The 21,424-nt window shown below is 38.2% G+C and overlaps 1 protein-coding gene across 28 annotated transcripts in view; it reads right to left on the reverse strand.

The window, feature by feature from the left end:
• The window catches only part of NF1 (neurofibromin 1), a 296,867-nt gene that overhangs the window by 177,133 nt on the left and 98,310 nt on the right, over positions 1-21,424 (reverse strand). For all 28 annotated transcript variants that reach the window (XM_078373889.1, XM_078373884.1, XM_002748206.7 and 25 more), the window contains 6 exons: positions 19,718-19,785; positions 19,057-19,132; positions 18,182-18,339; positions 1,932-2,105; positions 1,371-1,493; positions 1,052-1,126 (listed from right to left, as the gene is read on the reverse strand). In XM_078373889.1, coding sequence (XP_078230015.1) covers positions 1,052-1,126; positions 1,371-1,493; positions 1,932-2,105; positions 18,182-18,339; positions 19,057-19,132; positions 19,718-19,785 — 674 coding nt within the window. The remainder of the gene's footprint in view (positions 1-1,051; positions 1,127-1,370; positions 1,494-1,931; positions 2,106-18,181; positions 18,340-19,056; positions 19,133-19,717; positions 19,786-21,424) is intronic.

Here is a 21,424-nt window from a genome sequence, read left to right on the forward strand (position 1 = left end):
AATATCTATCATTTGATAAAAATGGAACAATGGAAAATAACACCTGAAAACTTTCAAAATAGGGTTGTTCATAATTACAAGAACAGAATTTTAAAAATCCACAGCCAAGGGGGCGGATCATTTGAGATCAGGAATTCAAGACCAGCCTGGCCAAGATGGTAAAACGCTGTCTCTACTAAAAATACAAAAATTAGCCAGACAGGGTGGCATAAGCCTGTAATCCCAGCTGCTCAGGAGGCTAAGGCAAAAGAATCGCTTGAACCCGGGAGGTGAAAGTTGCAGTGAGCCGAGATCACACCACTGCACTCCAGCCTGGGCAACAGAGCAAGATTCTGTCTTTAAAAAAAAAAAAAAAAAAAACACAGTCCAAATTTGATAAAGTTTTGCTGTCATTCTATTTTAATGTCTCCACATCAGAGCTGAAGGTATCCCAAGTACCTTTTAATAATTTCACTTATTTTGTCTGTTATGCTTTTATATCTTGTAGATACCTCTTTTGAAGTATATAAATATTTTATTTTAAGAAAAATGAAATTGTATACTATGAATGAATAAAAGATCAAAAGATTTTAAAGTACTATCAAATACAGTCCCACCATTTTGTCAATGTGCTATACTGGACTACAACATAAATACTATTACTTTTAACTTAAATGGTAAGGTGGCAAGTCAATGTATTGAATGCTGTGAAAGGGCTAAGAGTATTCAAAAATTATGTTTGAAAAGCTTTAGTATGAAAATTTTAAATCATATTTTCAGTGGCATTTTTCTCAAGGGCTTCTGATCTGAATAAAATGTTTCAGATTTAATGTTTCCAAAGCATCTTATTAACTCCATCTTCCTTAATATGGTCCCTTGGGCCAAGACTTAATATGAATAATACAAATATTTGTCAATTATCAAATATAATGACCGTGGAACAATTTTCCTACTCCATACATCTAAATTCAGAACCTTTCTGAAAACCAAGAGTGCATTTCTTAAAAAGAAATGGCAAAGAAAAGAAAGAAAAAATTTTTTTTAGTAACTGAGCAATACCTTTTGGACTTACATTGGTGATGATTCGATGGAGTGAATTTACCAGCACATAGTGAAATGTAGAAGGTGAATTCTGAGCCAGGCAGATCTATAAAAAAAGAAAAAAAAAGCAGAGTATTTCTATGAGAAAAATATTCAGTAATACAAATGAAGACAAAAAGAACAGCAAGTAGAAAGTTTTTTAAAAACACTAAGTTTTCAAGGTCTTGAAATGAACGGTAATCCATAATAGTGAGAAATACTGATAAAGGTGAACCTCCTTATCTCTCCAGACTTTTCATTTATAAAAGATAATAGCATCAGTAAACATAGATAAAAACCAATGCTCTCACCTTAAAGTGTTGGTTGTTGTGAGGGCTTATACGAAAGCAAGAAACAAGGCAGTCAATCATTAGATCCACATCTGCAGGCTGACTGCCTCTTGAGAATGGCTTACTTGGATTAAAAAGCAGGTTCTATAAAAACCCCAACAGAAAACAAAAGCCTTTAAATACCCATGCAGTATTTCTTTTACTACTATGTAATAACATCAACACATCATTCACACAGATGGCAGTAAAATTCAGCTGCCAGAAAAAGCACAAAGCATCAATACTGTGGTTCATCAGTCGAATACAATTGTTCCTATACCATATGTAGCTTCCTTTCAGGCCCTAATTGCCACATTATTTTAAACCCAAGTCCATATATTTATGCTTATTTGAGAAACTGGTGTTTTTTTTCATATTTGCAGTCCATTTAGGCTGATGAACATATTAACAACAAAAGTAAGTCCTATGAACTTATCGAAGAATCAGAACTTTAATGTTAGCATATCTGTGACATAATACTTATGCTAGAAAATTCATTTAATTTTCTTAAAGTTTGTAGTAGAGAAAGAATAAGCATGTTACCTTAAGATCAACCACCATGGACTGAACTAGTAGGAAAATGACAGAGTTATCTTCCCAATTGATGTAAGTACTTGCTTTACACAGTTTGACACAGGCAATTGCAGCACTTTCTGTCAGCTGCCTACTTCCTCCATGGCCAGCAAGGGCTTTTCGTAGACTGTCCAGAAACAACTTCTACAGAATTCAAATATAGTGTTAATATATTAAGTTTCTTCTATTCCAGATTTACCTAATATGATAGCAAATTAACAGCCTCTAAAGCTCATACTATAAAGACTGCATAATTTATATTTGCGGTTTTCAATTCCATAATTTACGTAGTGGTCATCATTTAAATGTTTCCCAAATAAAAACACCACATCTTTTTTCTACTTTATTGAATTATTAAAGGAATATAAAAAATAGTCCTTCCCAAACAAGGGAGCTGTTTTCTGAACATTTTTTTTTTCTTTTTGAGATGGAGTCTTCCTCTGTTGCCCAGGCTGGAGGCATGATCTCAGCTCATTGCAACCTCTGCCTCCTGGGGTCAATCCTCCTGCCTCAGCCTCCCAAGTAGCTGGGATTACAGGTGCTCATCACCATGCCTGACTAATTTTTCTATTTTTAGTACAGATGGGTTTTTGCCATGTTAGCCAGGGTGGTCTTAAACCCCTGGGCTCAAGTGATCTTCTGCCTCAGCCTCCCAAAGTGCTGAGATGACAGGCGTGAGCCACCACCACGCCTAGCCTTCAACTTTGAATTCAGCTGATCATCTCTTCTTTTTGGTATTTAAAGTCTAAATATTATACTATCTTGCCTATGGTCTATGATAAAGTATTCCATCGTTTTCTAACATTCCAGGCTATTTTTCAACCGTCAGCCTTTTAAATAAGAATATATTCAAGGCTGTTCTCTTGCTCTAAATTTGTTTCTCAAAAAAAATTATCTATTGTGATGTCAACTCCTCTTTACAGTTCATTAACAAATTTCTTCCCTTGGCTTTTCTCCTAAATGAACAACATCTCACATCTCCACCTACCTGTATGCTCAAATGTAACATGTCAAAAACTAAATGAACCTAACACCAGCATAATATATTCTTCTCAAATGTACATAGAACATTCTCTAAAACAGACCATATGTTAGGGTACAAAATAAGTCTTAATACATTTAAAGAAACTGAAATCAAAGTATGTTTTCTGATCATGATGGAAATGAAACCAGCAGATGAAAAATTAAAAAATTCTTGCAGTTCAGCAAAGAAAGTAAACAAATAAGAAAAACTAAAAAATTCACAAATATGTGAAAATTTGTGAATCTTAACCAATAGATCAAAGAAAAAAAATCACAAAGTAAATTAGAAACCATCTTAAGGCAAATGAAAATGAAAACACAAAATACTAAAACTATAGAGTACAGTGAATACAGGGATAAAAGAAAAATGTATAGCTGTAAACACATTAAAAAATAAGAAAGTTCTCAACTCAATGACCTAACCATACACCTCAAAGAACTAGAAAAAGAGTAAACGACACCAAAGCTAGCAGAAGGAGAAAATAATAAAGATTAGAGTGAAGACAGAGAACAGAAAAACAGTGGAGAAAAATCACAAAACCAGAAGCTGATTCTCTGAAAAAGTTGACAAAATTGACAAAACTTTAGGTAGATTAATTAACAAAAAAACATAAGAGAGACACAGAGAGAACACCAAATTACTAAAGTCAGATATGACAGTGGTGACATGGACAGTCATGTGGCTCACACCTGTAATCCCAGCACTTTGGAAGCTGAGGCAGGCGAATCACTTGAGGTTAGGAGTTCAAGACTAGCTTAGCCAACATGGTGAAATGCTCTTCTCTACTAAGAAGACAAAAATTGCATAGGCATGGTGGAGCATGCCTGTAGTCCCAGCTACTCAGGAGGCAGAGGTGCAGTGAGCCAAGATCATGTCACTGCACTCTAGCCTGGGCAAAAGAGCAAGACTCCATTTCAAAAAAAAAAGGAAAGGAAAGAAAGGGGAAGGGGAAGGAAAGAGAGAAAAGGAAATAGGAAAGAAACAAAAGAAAAAAAAGGAAAAGAAGAAAGAGGTGACACTACTGATTTTACAAAAATAAAAAAGGATTATGAGACAATACTATATAAGACTGTATGCCAACAATTTGGATAACCTGGATAGAGTGGACAAATTCCTACAAACACATACTCTACGAACATTGACGCATGAGGAAATAGAAAATCTAAATAGAACTGTAACTAGTAAGATCAAATCAGTAATCAAAAAGCTCCCAAAGAAAAGGCCAGGACCAGATAGCTTTCACTGGTTGATTCTACCTGATATTTAAAGAAGAATCCTTCTCAAACACTTACAAAAAATTAAAGAGAAGGGAATACTTCTCCTTATTAGTTATATGAGTCCAACATTACCCTGATACCAACGCCAGACAAAGATACTACAAGAAAACCAGAAACCAATATATCTTGGGAATATTGATGAAAACCTCAACAAAATCAGCAGCATATTAAAAGGATAATACCCCATGTGAAACTTACTCCAGGAGCACAAGATGGTTTAACAACAAAAAAATTCTATTTAATACACCACATTAATAAAGAAGGAACTCCACATGATCATCTGAATCAATGGAGAAAAACCACTTGACAAAGTTCAACACCGTTCATGATAAAAAACACTCAAGCTAGAATTAGAAGGAAATTCCCTCAACATCATAAAAGCCATATATTAAAAACCAATAGCTAATGACATACTCAATAGTGAAAGACTCAAAGTTTTTCCTCTAAGATCAGGAACAGGATGAGGATGCCCAATTTTTCTACTTCTACTTGACATAGTATTACAAATTCTAGACAGAGCAATTAGGCAAGAAAAAGATGGAAAAGTCATCCAAATAGGACAGAAAAAAGCAAAATTATGCCTACCCACAGATGATATATATATAGAAATCCCTAAAGATGACATATACATACCAAAAACAAATCATTAGAGCTAATAAATTCAAAGTCATAAAATACAAAACCAGCACACAAAAATCAGCTGTATTTCTATGCCTTAGCAATGAAAAATACAAAAAGGAAATTAAGAAAATAATTCCACTTATGATAGCATCAAAAATAAAATATTTAGGATCAAGGAGGTGAAAAACATATACAACAAAAAACTATAAAACATTGCTGAAAGAAATTAAACATAAATAAATGGAAAGATATCCCACATTCCTAGATCGTTAAGGTAACGATATTACCCAAAGCAATATATGGATTCAGTGCAATCCCTATCAAAATCCCAATGGCATTTTTTGCAAAAAAAAAGAAAAACCCATCCTAAAATTCACATGGAATCTCAAAGAACCATATAATAGTCAAAATTATCTTGAAAAAGAATGAAGTTAGAGGACTCACACTTTCTTACTTGAAAACTTATTACAAAGCTACAGTCATCAAAACAATGTCATACTAGCGTAAGCACAGTCATATAGACCAATGGAATAGAGAGCATAGAAAGAAAACCTCACACATGACCAAACAATTTTTGACAAAGGTGCTAAGACCATTCAATGGAGAAAGGACCATCTTTTCAACAAATAATGCTTGGAAAACTGATTATCCACATGCAAAAGAATGAAGATAGACCCTTCTTTTACATCATATACAAAAATTAACTCAAAAGAGATCAAAGACCAAAACTTAACAGTAAAGCTATAAAATTGCTAGATAAAACATAGAAAAAAACTATTTCCAATATTGGATTTGGCAATGATTTCTTGTATATGACACCAAAAAAGCACAGGCAACAACAACAAAAAAAAGATAAACTGGGCTTCATCAAAATAAAAACTTTTGTGTGTCAAAGGACACTATCAAGAAGATGAAACAACAATCCACAGAGTGGGAGAAAATATTTTTGCTATTTTTTTGTCTTTTTGATAGTAGCCATTTTAACTGGGATGAGATGATACTTCACTATGGTTTTGATTTGCATTTCCCTGATGACCAGTGATGTTGAGCTTTTTTAAAATATATATATATTTGTTGGTCATTTGTCTGTCTTCTTTTGAGAAATGTCTATTCAGGTCATTTGCCCATTTTTTAACTGGATTTTTTTTTTCTTTTGCTGTTGAGATGTCAGAGTTCCTTGTATATTCTGGATATTAATCCTCTGCTGGATACATAGTTTGTAAATATTTTCTCCCATTCTGTAGGTTGTCTTTTCACTCTGCTAATAGTTTACTTTGCATTAACGTTAATTTTGTAAAGAAAAGTAACTTAAATTCTTGACAATATGGAATTTAAAACATGGTATAGTCAAGCTGGGTGTGGTGGTGCATGCTTCTGGTTGCAGCTGTGTGGAGACTGAGGTGGAAGAAGATTGCCTAAGTCCAGAAGTTTGATACCAGCCTTGGCAACATAATAGCAAGACTTAATCTCTTTTTAAAAATGGAATATTCGATTTGGGGAACACTGCAACAGCAGTTAAAGACAATGACATGGCCAGGTGTGGTGGCTCATGCCTGTAATCCCAGCACTTTGGGAGGCCGAGGTGGGTGGGTCACAAGGTCAAGAGATCGAGACCATCTCGGCCAACATGGTGAAACCCTGTCTCTACTAAAAAAAAAAAAAAAAAAAAATTAGCTGGGTGTAGTGGCATGCGCCTGTGGTACCAGCTACTTGGGAGGCTGAGGCAGAAGAATCGCTTGAACCCAGGAGGCAGAGGTTTCAGTGAGCTAAGATTGTGCCACTGCACTCCAGCCTGGTGACAGAGGAAGACTCAAAAAAAAAAAGACCTACATGAACAATGGTTCTCAAACTTCAATGTGCATCACAATCACTTGAAGGACTCACTAAAAACAGCTGTCCCCAACCGCCCCCCCCCCCGCCCACCCCGGGCTTCTTATTCAGCAGGACTAGAGTAGGGACCTAAGAATTTGCATTTCTCACAAGTTTCCAGGTGATGCTGATACTGCTGGTCTGAAGATCACACTTTGAGAAACACTAAACTATATACCTGTCTATCTCTCCATCCTCATAAAAATACAAAAGCTAGACTGGAAGAATACACATCTAACCCTTTGCAGTGGCTGTCCCTGGGAAAGAAGAAAAAGAAATTAGTGGGATTTGTAATTAAGTGAGAATTTATGGAAGTATTACTTGTTCACAACTTTTAAAAGCCATGAGGACTAAGCTCTGATTTCTTATCTTGCCCAAATTCCTACCTAAGGAATCTGAGGAGTCATGCCCTACAAACTGTAAATTCTCATCAGATGGGTTTTATTTGACCCTATATATCGTGACTTACTTTTCACTCTAACTCTGGTAAAACATTAAGAGAAAAGGAAAAAATATTTAGTCCCAAAATATATTCCCTTGCTGTACCTTGAAATTGTGCTGCAAAGTCTCCAGTGGGAAAAATCCACGTTCTACAGAGAATCCCTTTTCCCTTTGTTTTCCTTCCTTCCTTTCCAGATCCAGGAGATAATCAACTAAGAGCCAGGGTCCCTTTTAGATCCCATAAGAAACATTTTACAACCTGCTCTCTCTGAGTCTTGCTATCTGAGACATTCCTCTGCACAATGAAACTTGGTCTCCACAAATCTTTTATCTTAACCTGGACATTCCTTTCCATTAATCCCAAGTCTTCAGATAAATTCAACCAACTGTCAACCAGAAAATGTTTAAATTTACCTACAGCCTGGAAGCCCCCAGTTTGAGTTGTCCCATCCTTCTAAACCAAACCAATGTATTTCTTAAATGTATTTGATTGATGTTTCATGCCTTCCTAAAATATATAAAACCAAGCTGTCCCCCAACCACTTTGGGCACATGTTCTCAGGACCTCTTGAGGGCTGTGTCACAGCCTATGAGCACTCATATTTGGTTCAGAATAAATCTCTTAAAATATTTTATAGTCTTTTCATTGACACATATATAAATTTCTTAAAAGATGAGCAATGTAGCAAAATGTCAACAGAAATATGGGGAACTGTTACATTCTTTGTACATTTCAAATATATCTTTTTTAAAAAAGATACTATAGTCAAAAGAAACAGGTGACTGGAAAAATATTTACAGACTAAAAATGTAGGATTACTGTTCTTAATATATAAAAAGTTTGGCTGGACACGCTCATGCCTGTAATCCCAGCACTTTGGGAGGCCGAGGTGAATGGATCAGGAGGTCAAAAGTTCAAGAGCAGCCTGTCCATGATGGTGAAACCCTGTCCTTACTAAAAATTTAAAAATTAGCCAGGTGTGGTGACACACACCTGTAAACCTAGCTACTTGGGAGGCTGGGACAGAGAATTGCTTAAACTCAAGAGGCAGAGGTTGCAGTGAGCTGAGATGGCACCACTGCACTCCAGCCTGGGCAAATAAAATGTATATTTGAGTATATATCCCTGAGTGAAGGTATATAACTTTGTGTAATTTTTATTTTCATGTTATAGGGACACAACATAATTTTCATTTTCTTAAAGATTGTAACTTGCCTTCAACATTTGTATCTATGGATTAATATTCACAGATATAAATGTTAAAATCTATACATACATTTTCTTGTTCCTAATCTCATGTTACCATTCTATGCTTGAAAATTTATAATGTAATTTTAATGCTAGTATCTATTGTTTGCTTCCTTTCTGAATGACATTTTCTTCAGCTTTATTGAGGTATAATTGAAAAATAAAAATTGTATGTATTTAAGGTGTACAACATGATGTTCTGATAAACATATATTCTAAAATGAGTACCACAATCAAGGTTATTAACACATCATCATGTCACACAGTTTACCTCTGAAGGAGAAGGTAAGAATACTTGAGATAAAATACTATTTTACCTTATTAGTGAGGCAAAATTTTTAAAGAAAACAGCTAATCCTGATTTTTAAAAATGCAGGAAAACAGGCAATCTAATTCAGTGGGGATGAAACTGTGACCTGCTGCAACTATTGGGGAGTGTAAATCTAATAACTACTACAGTTTTTTTTTTTTTTTGAGACAGAGTCTGTCTCTGTTGCCAGGTGTCAGGCTGGAGTGCAGTGGCCCAATCTTGGCTCACTGCAACCTCTGCCTCCCAGGTTCAGCAATTCTCCTGCCTTAGCCTTCTGAGTAGCTAGGAGTGTGCCACCACGCCCAGCTAATTTTTGTATTTTTTAGTAGAGACAGGGTTTTACCATGTTGGCGGGATGGTCTTGATCTTTTGACCTCGTGATCCACCCGCCTTGGCCTCCCAAAGTTTACAGGCGTGAGCCACCACACCTGGCTACTACTTACAAATTTTAAATCCAAATGTTCTTGACACAGAAACCCCAGGTTTGGGATTTTTGTCTATAGAATTAAGAGCATCAGTTAACAAGAATATATGAACAAGATATTTACTTAAGGCTTAGCTATAATGTCAAAAAACTGAAAACATCTGAATATCCACCCATTCACAGTGAAATAGTTGAGTAAATGAGGCTCGTTAGTGTAACAGAACGTTACCTAATATTGAAAGGAATGTGTTAGATCTCTATCAACTGTTTTGAGGAAGAGCTAAAAAATTTTCTTAGATAAGCAAAGCAAGATGCACAGTATTGTGCATAAAATAATTTCATTTTAAAATATAACCACCACTACCCTACCTTTGTATGCGCATTTTGCATTTGAATGTTTGTATGGGTAAGTAGATGTGAGTGGAAGGATACACTTCAGCCAATAACACTAATTAGCTCAGAGGGAATGTGAGTAGAAAAGGGTGATAATACATTTAAAAAAAATTTTTTTTTTTTGGAGACAAGAGTCTTGCTCTATCGTCCAGGCTAGAGTGCAGTGGCGCGATCTTGGCTCACTCTAACCTTTACCTCCCAGGTTCAAGCAACTCTCCCTGCCTCAGCCTCCCGACTAGCTGGGATTACAGATGCCTGCCACCATGTTCAGCTAATTTTCTTGTAAATACTTTTTTTAATCCAGAAAGATTTTAAAAATCTAAACTTTTAAATATAGAAAATACAAGAGAAAAATTAAAAAGCATACTTTCAAAATATTGGCACATGCCAGACAAAAAGGTGACATGCTGAATGATTCCATTTATATAAAATATCTAGTCTAGAATAAGTAAATCCATAGAGACAAAAAACTAGTGGTTGCCAAGGGCTGCAAGGAGAGAGGAACGGGGAGTGACTACTAACGGCTTTCTTTTTGGGAAGATGAAAATGTTCTGCACAGAAACAGTGGTGATGATTGTACAATGTTGTTAATGTACTAAACTCACTGAATTTTACACTGTAAAAAGGTAAATTTTATGGTATGTGAATTATATCTCAATAAAGTGAAGATAGGTCTGACCAAAAAAGCTAGGAAACAGAAAAGAACAAGGCTGAGTTGACTACATGCAAATTTTAAACACCTATGTAGCAAAAATAACTCAAAGTTTAAAAATAAAACCAAGTAAAACTGCACACATATACCCTTACAAATCAATAAAAGACAAATAATTTAATGGAAAAATTAGTAATTCCCTGAAAATATACAAATAACCAATAAACACTTGGAAAGCTGCAGTTGTGATTACTAAAATGTAAATTCACTCGAGTACTAATGAATTCATAGCTTTTTATCTATATTTTTTCAGTAAACAGAAAGAAACAAAAAAAAAACCCTACTGTATTAGTCACAGCTCTCTAGAGGGACAAAACTAATGGAAAAAAAAAAAAAAAACATATATATACATACATATGCTCCTTGCTCCTCAGCCTGCAGATGGCCTTATATGGGACCATATAAGGGGAGTTTATTAAGTATTAACTCATACAATCACAAGGTTTCGCAATAGGCCGTCTGCAGGCTGAGGAGCAAGGACAGCCAGTCCGAGTTCCAAAACTGAAGAACTTGTGAGTCTGATGCTGGAGGGCAGGAAGCATCCAGCACAGGAGGAAGATGTAGGCTGGAAGGCTAGGCCAGTCTCTCTCTTTTCACATTTTTCTGCCTGCTTATATTCTAGCTGCAATGGCAGCTGATTAGGTTGTGCCTAACCAGATTAAGGATGGGTCTGCCTTTCCCAGCCCACTGACTCAAATGTTAATCTCCTTTGGCAACACCCTCACAAACACACCCAGGATCAATACTTTGTATTCTTCAATCCAATCAAGTTGACACAGTATTAACCATCACAAGTCCACCCGAACCCATACACATCTCCTGAGAAAATCTTCAAATGAAGATAATAAGGTCATAATTACGCCTAACATAATACAACTATCCTTCATACAACTGAAAATGCACCAATCCCCAACCCAAACACTAAAAGTTAACAATACTTAATGCTGATGTGAAGTCAATAAATCTTATGTTATATGACAAAAGAAAAAGGAAATAAAATCAGAATATTTTCTTAGTACAGGTGTATACATGCACAAACATGTTTTTAACAAAAGGAAGAGGAAACACTCATGACAATTACAATCCTAGTTTCTGCAGCTGGTCATGTGGTCCTAGCCGGTGTAGATGACTACCTTCTTCTATTACCCATTTCATATTCCCTTTACTTTCAGCAAGCACCTCAGCAGGTGGTGTTTTTTTCCCTGGTGGGGTGACCCAAACCTTCATTCCTGAAGGGTCTGGGTCATTTTTAGTCCTGCCTGGATTGGGCTGTTGTAGTTTCTCATTTACCTTAATCACAGGGTATGGTAATACTAAGAGACACCCTAATGGATCTCCTGTATTCCATTCATACCCTTCTTTACCTCCATTGTAGAGTAGTAGAGACTGATTTCATCTTGATAGTCTGGGTCAATCATCCAGGCCAACACTGTAACTCCCTTCTTAGTCTGTTGACTTAAAGGTAGGAGGAGCCCAAAGTATGTCCAGGTGGCAATCTTAACTTACAGTTGAATGGCATCATTATTGTGTGTCCTGGTGCAGAAGGTAATGTCGTGGAAACAGGAAGCAAAAATTTTCTAGTGCATCACTAGGGGTGATGGTGAGTGATTACTGGACCCCTGAGTCCTGGCTATGGGAGAAACAGTACCATATATTGGATGCTGATTCAGAGCATAGTAACTGGAACATAGCATAGTAACTTCTGGAAACTTTGCCCCAGTCCTGCAAAGTACGGTCACCTAGTTGGCGTTGTAACTGTGATTTCAAAAGGCCATTACACTGTTCTATCAATCCAGCTGCTTCAGGATGATGGGGAACATGGTAAGACCAGTGAATTACATAAGCATGAGCCCACTGCCACATTTCTTTAGCTGTAAAGTGAGTGCGTTGGTCAGAGGTAATGCTGTGAGTTGTCACATGATGGTGGCTAAGGCATTCTATGAGCCCACGGATGGTAATCTTGGCAGAAGCATTGCATGCAGGATAGGCAAACCCATATCCGGAGTAAGTTTCTATTCCAGTGAGTACAAACCTCTGCCCTCCAACATAATCAACCTGCCACAAGGTAGGTTGATCACCCTGAGGAATGGTGCCATACTGAGGGCTCAGTGTTGGTCTCTGCTGCTGGCAGATTGGGCACTCAGCAGTGGTCATCGCCAAGTGAGCCTTGGTGAGAAGTCCATGTTGCAGAACCCATGCATAACCTCCATCCATGCCACCATGGCCACTTCGTTCATGGGACCATTGGGCGATGACAGGGATAGCTGGGGAAAGAAGCTGAGTGGTATCGGAATAGGTCATCCATCCTGTCCACTTGATTATTAAAATCCTCCTCTGTGGAGGCCACCCGTTGGTGAGCACTCACATGGGATAAGAACATCTTCAGTTTTTAACCACTCAGAGAGGTCTATCCACATACTTCTTCCCCAAATTTCTCTGTCACCAATCTTCCAATCATGCTTCTTCCAAGTCCCTGACCATCCAGCCAAACCACTGGCTACAGTCCATGAATCAGTATATAATCACACATCTGTCCATTTCTCCTTCCATGCAAAGTGCATAACCATGTGCCCTGCTCAATGTTCTGCCTACTGGGAAGATTTCCCTTCACCATTGTCCTTCAGGGATGTCCTAGAAAGGGGCTATAGTGCTGCAGCTGTCCGCTCTTCAGTGGTGCCTGCATATTGAGCAGAACCATCTGTGAACTTGGCCCTAGTTTGCTCTTCCTCTGTTGACTGATCATAGGGAACTCCCTACGATGCCATCAGTGCAGGTTGGGGTAAAGAAGGCAGAGAGGCAGAAATGGAGACCATGGGCATTTGAGCCACTTCCTCAGGTAACTTACTTGTGCCTTCAGGACCTGCTTGAGCCTGATCACATATATACCACTTCCATTTGATGATGGACTGCTGCTGTGCATGACCCACTTTATGACTAGATGGGTCAGAAAGCACCCAGTTCATGATAGGCAGTTCAGGTCACATGGTGACTTAAAGACCCATAGTCAAACATTCAGTTTTCACCAAAGCCCAGTAATAGGCTAAGAGCTGTCTCTCAAAGGAGAGTAGTTATCTGCAGAAGATGGCAGGACCTTGCTCCAAAATCCTAGAGGCCTCTGCTGTGATTCACCTATGGCTCCAAATAGCATCCTTATCTGCCGCTGACACTTCAAGCCCCATTAGATCTGCTAGTTCATATGGCCCAAGTGGCACAGCAGATTCCACAGCAGCTTGGACCTGTTTTAGAGCCTTCTCCTGTTCTACACCCCACTCAAAACTGGCAGCCTTTTGGGTCACTGGATAAATGGGCCAGAGTAACACACCCAGATGAGGAATGTTGCCTCCAAAATCCAAATAGGTCTGCTAGGCATTGTTCCTCTTTCTTTTTTGTAGGAGGGGCCAAATGCAGCAAACTATCCTTTACCTTAGAAGGAGTATCTCAAAAGGCCCCACACCCCTGGGCCCCTAGAAATTGTATTGAGGTATAAGGTCCCTGAATTTTAGTCAGATTTATTTCCTATCCTTTGGCATGCAAATGTCTCACCAATAAATCCAGTGTGTTTGCTACTTCTTGCTCACTGAATCCAATCAGCATAATGTCATCAGTGTAATAAACCAATGTGACATCTTGTGGAAGTGAAAACGAGATCAAGGTCTCTTCGAATAAGATTATGACACAAAGGTGGAGAGAGTTGATATACCCCTGAGGTAGGACAGTAAAGGTATATCCTACCTCAGCTGAAGGCAAATTGCTTCTGGTGGGCATTATGGACAGAAATGGAGAAAAAGGCATTTGCCAAGTCAATGGCTGCATACTAGGTACCAGGAGATGTGTTAATTTGCTCAAGCAATGAAACCACATCTGGTACAGCAGCTGCAATTGGAGTCACCACTTTATTAAGTTTACGATAATCCACTGTCATTCTTCAAGATCCATCTGTCTTCTGCACAGGTCAAACAGGAGAGATGAATGGGGATGTGGTGAGAATCACTATCCCTGAGTCTTTCAAGTCCTCAATGGTGTCACTAATCTCTACAATCCCTCCAGGGATGTAGGATATCCAGGATATTGTTTCTGATTTACTATTTTGCTAGGCAGAGGCAGCTCTAATGGCTTCCATTTGGCCTTTCCCACCATAATGGCCCTCACCCTACCAGTCAGGGAGCCAATGTGGGGGTTCTGCCAGCTGCTACGTATGTCTACACCAATTATGCATTCTGACACTGGGAAAATGACCACAGAATGAGTCCAGGGACCCCATGGACCCACTGTAAGTCAGACCTGATCTAAAACCCCATTAATTACCTGATTTCCATAAGGTCCTACTTTAACTGGAAAACCACAATGCTATTTTGGGTACCCTGAAATCATTGTCAGCTCAGAGCCAGTGTCCAGTAGTCCCTGTAAGGTCTGATCATTTCCCTTTCCCAGTGCACAGTTACCCTGGTAAAAGCCTAGAGGTCTCCTTGGGAAAGGATGGGAAAAAGATTCACTGCATGACTTGTCAGTAATGTAGTGGGGTCTTTCCTCAAAGAAACCCAACCCCCACTTCATTCAAGGGGTCCTGGGTCTGTAAACTGGCTCAAGTCTGAAAACTGATTGAGGGGTCATGTTTTTATAATTCAATTTAGTCTTCTATCCCTTTGACCTGGAAGTTTTCTGCTTGTATAAATTAACTAGGACTGCAGTAGGCTTTCTATTAATTTCATCTTTAGGAATACCATAATTAATTAGCCAATGCCAGAGCACTACACGAGTAAGACTATTCTGATTGCCACTTTGCCTGTGCTATCCATTATGGTAGCTACATCCACCTTGCCTTTGATGGTCAAGTGTTACCACTTGGCTCCTGCCACCTCGGGATCCAATTATTTCCATTGTATTTAAATTTTGTAGTTGAGTGACTGTGGTACCCAATTAGATCTGACATGCAGAGAAGAGCAATTACAGGGCTCTTCAGAGATGCAGGTGCTGCCCTCATAAACCTATTTCACAAGGCATTGGTAATGTATATATCTTCTTGACCCTCCCAGCTGGGAAGAGGTCTAAAGTGACTAATCTACTCCACCATCCCAATCTCTCTAAGCCTTTAGATCCCTTCCTCTGCATTAAACCAAGAGAGATCAGGCATTTCCAGCTTGCTCACAGTGGGTCATATTTTAATCCAAATTTCAGCTAACCAAGCAAATAAACTATTAGAACATTTTTTAACTCCCCAAGCTGCAACATTATATGCAGAGTCCCTACTCAGTGGGCCCAAATCAATAAATTCAGTCCAATCCAACTCTGTTCCTTCCACAATTGTCCCACACCTTTAATATCCATACCCATGCCTGTTCTCCAGATTTCTGTTTACATAAATTAGAAAACTCAAGCAGTTCTTTTCATGTGTAGTATACCTCTTCATGGGTTACACTCTCAACCTCACCTCTAGGGGCCTGCCAGGACTTTAGCTATAGGTCTAGAAGTAAACAGGAAGCTTGGGGGTGGCTCCTGAGGAGAATCAACATTATTTTGCCTGGCAACTGCCTCAGGGGAGGCCATCACTGTCCCCTCAGACAAAGGTGGAAAGGCTGATGGCAACATGGCTCCAAGAGAGGATGCTGCCACTATTGGGGATGGGGAAGCTGTTTCTTCTGGCAAAAAAGGTTCATCAGTGTTTACAAGCTCCGTGTCCCCGGCTTCATCAGTATCCTCCCACATGTCCCTATTCTAAGTTGCAGGGTCCCCTTCTTTTCCAATCAATGCTCTCACTGTAACAGTAGACACCTGGTGAGGCTATGCATGCACTTTTTGTTGCAGGTCTGCCCCTTGCACAATAAGAGCTTGTATCTGTTTTTCCACAATTTCAGTTATTTCGCTATAGGAGATAAGACTCTCACTCAGGGCAATCTTAGCAGATTTGAGACTCAGTATCTGCTTCTGAAGCCAGGACATAGAATCCCTGAATTCATCATTTTCTTTCATCCCTTCGTCCACTGAATTTAGGAGCAACCAACCAGCTTCATAGTGTTCCTTGGTTCTCCACATATAGTCAAAGGCATTATGTACAGAGGCACTAAACTCCTTGCCTCTCAGTAGCGGTGAATCCGTAGTGTCAAATGCATTTATTTTGCATCACTCTCTAAATAGTTCATGCTGAGTATCAGTGTTCTCCACACTATTAGAAGTAGAGTCCTTAGCATTTTGGGGTCTAATCATATTAAGCAGCCAACTCCAGAAACCCCCAAACCAACTAAAGAACTCCATCCTTAATATTCTGTTCCTCTGGAACCACTCCTTGTACCAAAATCTGTATTAGGGTTCTCTAGAAGGACAGAACTAATGGAATTGACACTATAAAGGGGAGTTTAGTAAGTATTAACTCACATAACCACAAGGTCCCATAGTAGGCCATCTGCAGGCTGAGGAGCAAGGAGAGTCAGTCTGAATTCCAAAACTGAAGAACTTGGAGTCTGATGTTTAAAGGCAAGAAGCATCCAGCACAGGAGGAAGATGTAGGCTGGGAAGCTAGGCCAGACTATCTTTTCACATTTTTCTGCCTGTTTATACACTGGCAGCTGATTAGATGGTGTCCACCCAAATTAAGGGTGGGTCTGCCTTTCTAAGCCCACAGACTCAAATGTTAATCTCCTTTGGCAACACCCTCACAGACACACCCAGGATCAATACTTTGTATCCTTCAATACAATCAAGTTGATTGCACTACCTGAGGCAACACTGATGGCCTCCCCTGAGGTAGTTGCCAGTATTTACCATCACACCTATTTTGAAGGGCTCCAAAACAATCTACCATGAAAAATGTTGTCCTCATAATGGAAAAGTTGGGATATACACCTAAGTGGAGTGACATACAATCACAGACTCTCAAGGATTACCTGGTTCATTTATTTACCCTTTAATGTAGAAATTCCCTATCCAATACTTCTACAAAATAATAAATCATTCAGCTGATTCTGAACATCTCCAACCACAGGCAAACCATGCAGGAACCCATCTCAATGTTTAGTCAGCTAAGAGTATTTCTCCGAAAGCAGCCAAAAATGAAAAAAAACTTATTTGCAAAATAAACTGCATACTGAAATTGCAGTAAAACTGTAAGATTAATACACGGTTCTTTTTTGTTGTTGTTTCAATCCCTTAGGTGATTATTTTTAAAAAATTGTAAAAGCCTCCTAGAATTACCAGTTGTCATGGTGCCAATTTCACTATAGATGGAATATGCAAGAGCCTTATCTTCCTGGCAAAATTCTGTGAAAACTGTTCTAAAATAACTAAAACGATCATTTCTGACAGGCGCCATGGCTCACGCCTATAATCCCAGCATTTTGGGAGGCCAAGGCAGGTCGATTGCCTGAGGTCAGGAGTTCAAGACCAGCCTGACCAACATAGTGAAACCCCATCTCTATTAAAAATACAAAAATTAGCTGGGCATGGTCGTGGGCACCTGTAATCCCAATTGTGCAACTGCACTCCAGCCTGGGCAATAAGAGCAAGACTCCATCTCTAAATAAATAAATAAAAATTTTCAGTAGCAACATGTGGACACACACCTAAGTACATGCAAATAGCACCTTATAAAAGTGATGAAGTGAAGCAGGGCAATCCTTGCAGTGAATATTAGAGAAACTACATTTAATGGTAACAGAGTTATCATTTAGTTTTTTCAGACAAAAGAATGAAACAAAGGGATTATTTTAAATCTTTGATTATTGAGCGATATTATTCATCTCTCTGCCAAATAAAATTATGTATGAGTATGTCTCTTCTAAGTCTATCAAACAAAGAGACCTAAAATGATAATTTAAATGGTCACCTAAAATAGTTTAGTAATACACACTTTAAGTAAAATAAACTGCTTCACATCTAGATATAATGGAAATAATTTTGCTCTTCTTACCTTATTCATGTTATTTTCATCAACCACATCCTTGGATATATCCTGGATTATTTCTGGACACAAGATAAGGAGAATGATTTGTAGTGGCCAAACTGCTGCTTTGCGTTTGGTGCTTTCAGCAAAGCCATCCACCAAGTCAAATAGCTTTTCTGCACATTCTACATGAAAAATATATTAAGTGACATTATCAGATAAGAACAAAATTCCCAGCATTAAAGTAAAAGCTGACACTATCTAAAAACCCACAGGCAAGATTTTTAAAAGATAAACATGGAACTTCATTTAAGCAACTTCACAAAGGCATTCTGTTAAGTAGGCAACCAATGTTATGTTGTCTATGTGTTAGAAGAGCTATCTTGATCTTTCCTGGAAAAGCCCACATTTTAGAACGGATGATCATGTATTCAGTCTCACTGTGCAGGGCCTTACTCAAGCAACAAAGACTGAACAGCTTCCCAAAGAGAATTACCAAAGTTCTCCAGGAGCCTGTATTCCCTGCTTTGCAGTTGCATCCCTAAGAATTCTTACATTATAAGTAAGAATATTACTATTTTATACACATCTCCCTAAATACAAAAGCAAGCCTCAGAGCATGTGCTTCTCTGCAAGAAAGCGCCAAACATCCTGTCCCATCACAACTCTAAAGATCTGACCTTCATTTCAAACTTCTTCATCTATTTGCTCCAAGGAAAGGAAATGAGTTGGGTGTAATTTGGAAATGTAAGAGAAAAACAGTATTTTCGATTTGATGCCAGGTGACAATAGATGTAAAAGCACCTTTGTAACAAAAATAACTTAGAAAATCATAGGTTTTTATGTCACAAGTAGGCATTTAAAGGACCAAAAAAAAAAAAAAAAATCAATCTTATCCTTACCAGCCATATCAGTCTGTGGAATCTGGTACAGTTTTGTAAATTCATCTGGATAATTTTCTACCCAGTTCCAAAATGCCTATAAATAATGAAACACACGTTTATATGAAAGCAGTGATCTTTTGTAATACAATAAATGTCACGAGCCTTTTTTTTTTTGAGACAGAGTTTTGCTCTTGTTACCCAGGCTGGAGTGCAATGGCGCGATCTCAGCTCACCGCAACCTCCACCTCCTGGGTTCAAGCAATTCTACTACCTCAGCCTCCTGAGTAGCTGGGATTACAGGCACGTGCCACCATGCCAAGCTAATTTTTTTTTGTATTTTTAGTAGAGACGGGGTTTCACCATGTTGACCAGGAGTAGAGACGGGGTTTCACCATGTTGACCAGGATGGTCTCCATCTGTTGACCAGGATGGTCTTGATCTGTTAACCTCGTGATCCACCCGCCTCGAACTCCCAAAGTGCTGGGATTACAGGTGTGAGCCACCGCGCCCAGCCGTCACTAGCTTCTAACTTCCTTCATAGTAATATTACAATGTATTCTTCCCAAAAATTAACCTGATACTACTATAACTCAAGTCATGACTTTTTGATTCAGGATGCGAACACAGCAAATTTTATCACCAAAAACAAAATTTTAATACCAGAGAGGTTGTAACTTACCTTTTCCAGGCTATTTATAACTGCTAACTGTGCAACCTTCTTTAGGGCTTTAAATTTAAATGCGGTTTCTGAAAAAAAAAAAAAAACACACACACACACACACACACAATTTTTAAAAATTAACTCTAGAATACGTTAACACAAATACTACTCAGAGCAAAATAACTTTCTGCTTACATATTACTTTTGCTCCAATATTATCTGTAAGCAATGAAAGGTAAAGACACATGAAACAAAGGAAAAGACACCTAAACCTAAAACTCGATAGTTATGTCTGCTAGGAAAGAAAAATTCCATAAATAGCAAATATGCCTTGAATGTCAATGACTGTGAGCTTTTTCCTTTGTTTTGTTTTTAATGACAACTTGCTTTTTTAAAAAAAAAAAAGTATAACACACACACAGGGCCAGGCCCAATGGCTCACACCTATAATCTCATCATTTTGTAAGGCAGGGGTGGGAAAATAGCCTGAGTCCAGGATTTCAAGGCTGCAGTGACCATGTCACTGTACACCAGCTTGGGTGACACAGCAAGACTCTGGCTCAAAAGAAAAAAAAAAAGCACAAGTGTTTAAAGGAAATTTTAAAAACCATCAATGATTCTATCATTCAAGGACAATCACAGTTAACATCTGGTGTGGTTTTCCTTCCATCACTTTTCCTATGCCTGGAGACAAATATATTTAACATAACTGAGATCATACAGGCTATACCAAACCTGTTCCTTTTACTTTACATAGTATCAACTTTTTCTATATCACTAAAAATTCTTCATACCTTTTTTTTTTTTTTTTTTTTTTTTTTTGAGACAGTCTCACTCTTATTGCCCAGGCTAGAGTACAATGACATGATCTCGGCCCACTATGACCTCCACCTCTCAGGTTCAAGCAATTCTCCTGCCTCAGCTTCTTCAGTAGCTGGGATTACAGGTGCACACTACCACACCTGGCTAATTTTTGTATTTTTTGTAGAGACAGGGTTTCACCATATTGGTCAGGCTAGTCTCAAACCCCTGGCCTTGTGATCCACCCACCTCAGCCTCCCAAAGTACTGGGATTACAGGCGTGAGCCACCGTGCCCAGTCTATTTTTGATGGCTCTATATGTAAATAGTAACTATTACATAAACAATTACAACATACCATGTATTTTTAGTATAATATACTTAATTCTTTTGGAATCTTAATGTTTTCAGAATATTAAAGATGAGCAAACTGTGGGTCTAAAGTTACAGATCTAATAAATGATTGAATTGGGCTTTAAAGCCATGGTCCTCTCAGTATGCTCTGATGTCTCTCAGAATATTTAAGTCACTGTATTAAGTCACTGGTTATCTGAATGTTTTCCAGTTTTAACATTGAAGTTATTTCCAATATTTCACTGTTATAAATAACATTAATGAATACTTTTATATCAAAATCTTTTTCCACATCATTGCTTATTTAAGGTGAGGAATCTCTAGAAGCAGAAGTGTCCAAAGAGATGAATATTTTTAAGGTCCTTAATAAAGACTGCCAAGTTGCTTTTCAGAAGGGTCAGGCCAAATGCTGCTATCACCAAGCAGCATACGAAAGTGCCTTCATCGTATCTTTGTCATCATAAAAGCATGTTCATTTTATTTTGTTAATTGGATTGTTCAAAACAGTAGAATGCATTTACTGCAACTAACAGCAAACATTTCTCCATATAAATATATTGAATATTTTAAT

Source organism: Callithrix jacchus, chromosome 5, assembly GCF_049354715.1.
Source record: "Callithrix jacchus isolate 240 chromosome 5, calJac240_pri, whole genome shotgun sequence".
In the NCBI taxonomy this organism is placed as follows: domain Eukaryota; kingdom Metazoa; phylum Chordata; class Mammalia; order Primates; family Cebidae; genus Callithrix; species Callithrix jacchus.